The sequence below is a fragment of the Gracilinanus agilis genome, chromosome 1 (genome assembly GCF_016433145.1).
Source record: "Gracilinanus agilis isolate LMUSP501 chromosome 1, AgileGrace, whole genome shotgun sequence".
In the NCBI taxonomy this organism is placed as follows: Eukaryota; Metazoa; Chordata; class Mammalia; order Didelphimorphia; family Didelphidae; genus Gracilinanus; species Gracilinanus agilis.
In genome coordinates this window covers 204,969,267-204,971,217 of record NC_058130.1, presented here as the reverse complement: position 1 = coordinate 204,971,217, position 1,951 = coordinate 204,969,267, and the positions used below count along the sequence as shown (strand labels likewise).

At 42.0% G+C, this 1,951-nt stretch overlaps 1 protein-coding gene across 1 annotated transcript in view; it reads right to left on the bottom strand.

The window, feature by feature from the left end:
* Positions 1-325: 325 nt before the first annotated feature.
* Positions 326-1,951, bottom strand: part of FBXL18 (F-box and leucine rich repeat protein 18) — a 43,520-nt gene continuing 41,894 nt past the window's right edge. The window contains exon 4 of the mRNA XM_044657415.1: positions 326-1,083. Within this exon, the coding sequence (XP_044513350.1) occupies positions 927-1,083 (157 nt within the window). The 3' untranslated portion in view covers positions 326-926. The remainder of the gene's footprint in view (positions 1,084-1,951) is intronic.

The window sequence follows — 1,951 nt, the reverse complement described above, 5'->3', positions numbered from 1 at the left end:
AATGGAGTTAGAGGTGGAGACAAGTGGGATCCATGGAAGCACATCCTGTGAGCAGGCTGAATTTGCTCCTGGGCTGTCTGAGACAGGGTTTCCTGGCCCTGCGACTCCAAGTAAAGGAATAAAGCTACTCAGTACGCTTCCTCTTCTGAAGGCTCGAACGTCCCTAGGGTGATAAGCAGAGAGGGGCCAGGGCTAACGGTGCAAATGGCTGCATGTGGAGACTATGGCAGTGTTCATATAAAAGTCTGCTGAAAGAAAGATTACAGTACACTGGTCTTTGAAACGAGTCAATAGATTACATCACTCAAAGAGATGTTATCCTGATATATATTTTTTCATGTGCAAGTACACACATGGTACCTCATGCCTGGGTACCAAGCGCCACATCTATTTCACCTAAATTCGTCCTCCCCTTTTAAGGCTGCCCACTTCACTCTCCTCGTGTAATCTTGTTAACATTTAACTCTCAATATAAATCTCACCAAAGCAACAAGTAGTCACAAAGAAAGTGTCTAAAAGAAGAAAGGTTACAAAATGTACTGCTAAGCACATACAGAAAGCCCTAGTGAAACATATTGAGTGGAATGTAGTGGGATGAAGAGAGAATATTTTCTTCCCTTTTACATTACAAACCAAAGAACTGATATCAACCACAAGGAAACAGCCAAACCACTCCGATGGGGCTTCTCAGTAGAGTACTGGAGAGCACAAGCAGCAGCAGAATAACCAATGACAACATTCACGTGCCCATGGAAATGTCCGGTCGCCTCTGGCCTTGTGGTGGAATAGGACTGAAGTGATTCTAAAGCATCCGATAAGGCAGCTGTAAGCTGAAGAAGTTGGTGAGGGATGAGGAAGATAAAGTTCAGGCTAAGGAAAATGATTTCACCTGTTGATGCAGACCATCCCATTTCCTGATAGAGCCATCACCACCACAGGTTCGGTGGTTCCTCAGCCACTCTGCTTTTGAACAAGGTAATTTCATCCAGGTGCATCATGGGAACATCTCTGATGACATCAGTCAAGCCCTCGTGAAGCAGGGGGAAAATGACGACATTTAGTGCAGGACGCTCCGCCTGGAAACTAAATGAAAAACAGGTTATTAGCCAGTGACGTGAGCTAGTTTTTAAATATGAAGGCAAACATAGAGATGATTACAGTCAAAAAGAGATACTGACTTGGCCAGGAAGAAGTAAAAGCATTTAACCACCTCTAAAGTTCCCAACTTCAAAGGTTCTCATAGTTCAACCTAACACCAACGAATTATTATTACTATCAGCCTTTATCACTAAGACACAGATGATTCATAAATGATGAATTCATAAGGCTCAAATATGCCCTATTCTTCAAAACAGGAAGATCAATTAGAATCTAGGAGGATGCATGGGTGGGGAGAAAGAGGAAGCCAAGTCAGTAAAACCCAAACTGCATGTATCTGTTTCACTTAGATGATAACCCAAAGTTTCTGCCTTTATTTAAAGGACCCACACTGGTCCAACTCCAGTGACAAAAATCCAAGAGAACCAAAAAACCAAACTGGGATCCCTGAAGGCACCACAGGTTCATCATGGCATAGGAACAAACTTTTAAGTCAGCTAAAGATCTATCTTAAACTTCAGGATTCTAGATTTCTAGATTCAGAATAAATAGGATGAAATCTGGTGTGAATCTGTACCTCTGAGTGGGCTGGAGGATGGGGTAGGGGGGTTGAACAACAAAGTCACTTAGATAGACTCTTGTTACATGCTTTCCCCCAACAAATTCCAGAACCTAAATCTAATTTTATAAGCTGTTTAAATGTTTGTGTAGATGAACAGATCAGCTAAAACTGCTTTCAAAATTCAATCATTTTATATTAATAAAAAAGGAAGGAAGGAAGAAAGAAAGGAAGGAAGGAAGGAAGGAAGGAAGGAAGGAAGGAAGGAAGGAAGGAAGGAAGGAAGGAAGGAAG